Source organism: Bison bison, unplaced genomic scaffold, assembly GCF_000754665.1.
Source record: "Bison bison bison isolate TAMUID 2011002044 unplaced genomic scaffold, Bison_UMD1.0 scf7180017863702, whole genome shotgun sequence".
Taxonomy (NCBI): domain Eukaryota; kingdom Metazoa; phylum Chordata; class Mammalia; order Artiodactyla; family Bovidae; genus Bison; species Bison bison.
This window is the reverse complement of record NW_011494274.1, coordinates 3,613,668-3,614,885: the sequence shown is the minus strand read 5'-3', so window position 1 is coordinate 3,614,885 and position 1,218 is coordinate 3,613,668. Positions and strand designations below refer to the sequence as shown.

The 1,218-nt window shown below is 62.6% G+C and overlaps 1 protein-coding gene across 5 annotated transcripts in view; it reads left to right on the top strand.

Annotated features, from left to right (window-relative positions):
* The first annotated feature begins 77 nt into the window (after positions 1 to 77).
* ESRP1 (epithelial splicing regulatory protein 1) overlaps positions 78 to 1,218 on the top strand; it is a 58,393-nt gene continuing 57,252 nt past the window's right edge. For 4 of the 5 annotated variants that reach the window (XM_010833493.1, XM_010833496.1, XM_010833495.1 and 1 more), the window contains exons 1-2: positions 272 to 488; positions 1,028 to 1,156. In XM_010833493.1, the coding sequence (XP_010831795.1) occupies positions 357 to 488; positions 1,028 to 1,156 (261 nt within the window). In that variant the 5' untranslated portion in view covers positions 272 to 356. Of the gene's footprint in view, positions 489 to 1,027; positions 1,157 to 1,218 lie in introns of all 5 variants that reach the window. The other variant, XM_010833497.1, reaches the window with a different exon arrangement.

The following is a 1,218-nucleotide window of genomic DNA, read 5'->3' as shown; positions in this document are numbered from 1 at the left end:
CCCAAAACAGAAAAGCTTTTCAGCCATTGCGCGCCTCCCGGGGGTGCAGCCTCAGCTCCCAGCTTTTTGCATAGACGCACAGGGCCATTGAATACAAAAAGGGCAGGCCTCCTTCGCCCTGCTTCCCACCCCCCTTCCTGCCCAGGGCGTGGAGCTCGGGCCAGGTGAGGGCTGGGGTGGTTGGTTACCGCCTTTTGCACCGGCGGCGGCGAGGAGGAGGAGGAGGGGGGGGTGGGTGGACGCTCTTTCTTTTTTTTTCCTTCGGAGAGGTTTTAGCACAGGTTTTCCCCTCGTTCTCACGGCCGCCCCACCTCGCCGCCTCCCGACCCCCCTTCTCCCCCTCCCCACCCATCGTCATGACGGCGTCTCCGGATTACTTGGTGATGCTCTTCGGAATCACGGCTGGGGCCACCGGGGCCAAGCTGGGCTCGGACGAGAAGGAGCTGATCCTGCTCTTATGGAAAGTCGTGGATCTGGCCAACAAGAAGGTACTTCTGCACGGTTTCTGTCCAAGGAATAGGCGTGGAGGCAGAAGCTGGTCCGAGTTGAGAGGGAAGTGGGTAAACAACTGCTCTCGTTTGCCCACTTGTGAGGCTGGACCCGAATTCTGGAGAATCCAAGGAGAAAACCAGACTTCTCTTCCAGCCGCTTTTGAACCAACCCTTTCAGCTCTCCAAAATCTGGCCCAGGTGGGGAGGCCGGGCGCCGCCAAGCTCTGTTCTCCTCCCGTCGGGGGCCGCCCGGCGGAGGCGGGGTGGAGTCCCTGGGTGGCCTGAGCTCGGACTTCTAGGACTTTTTCGGACCTGATCCGGGTGGGGGGTGGGCCTGGGGGCAGGGCTGTACCGATCTCTCGGCTACCGGAGCCGCAGACGACGCGCGAGCCAGGATTCTGAAGCCGGATCCGCCGAGAGGAGTGGGCCTTCCCCGCATGGGAAAGGATGGAGGAGGGTGAGGATGGAGGTCCCCGCGTTCAGGGAGGGGAAACTGACCCCCTGCTTCTTGTTTGTTTTCTTTCTTTTTCCCGGAGGTGGGACAGTTGCACGAAGTACTAGTTAGACCGGATCACTTGGAGCTGACGGAGGACTGCAAAGAAGAAACGAAGCTCGACGCCGAGAGCCTGTCCTCGGCGCCGCAGCTGGACCAAGCGCTCCGACAGGTGACAGCGCGGAGCCGCGCCGCCCACCCCATCCGCGGCGTCCGGGCGGCGCGCGCTGGTCC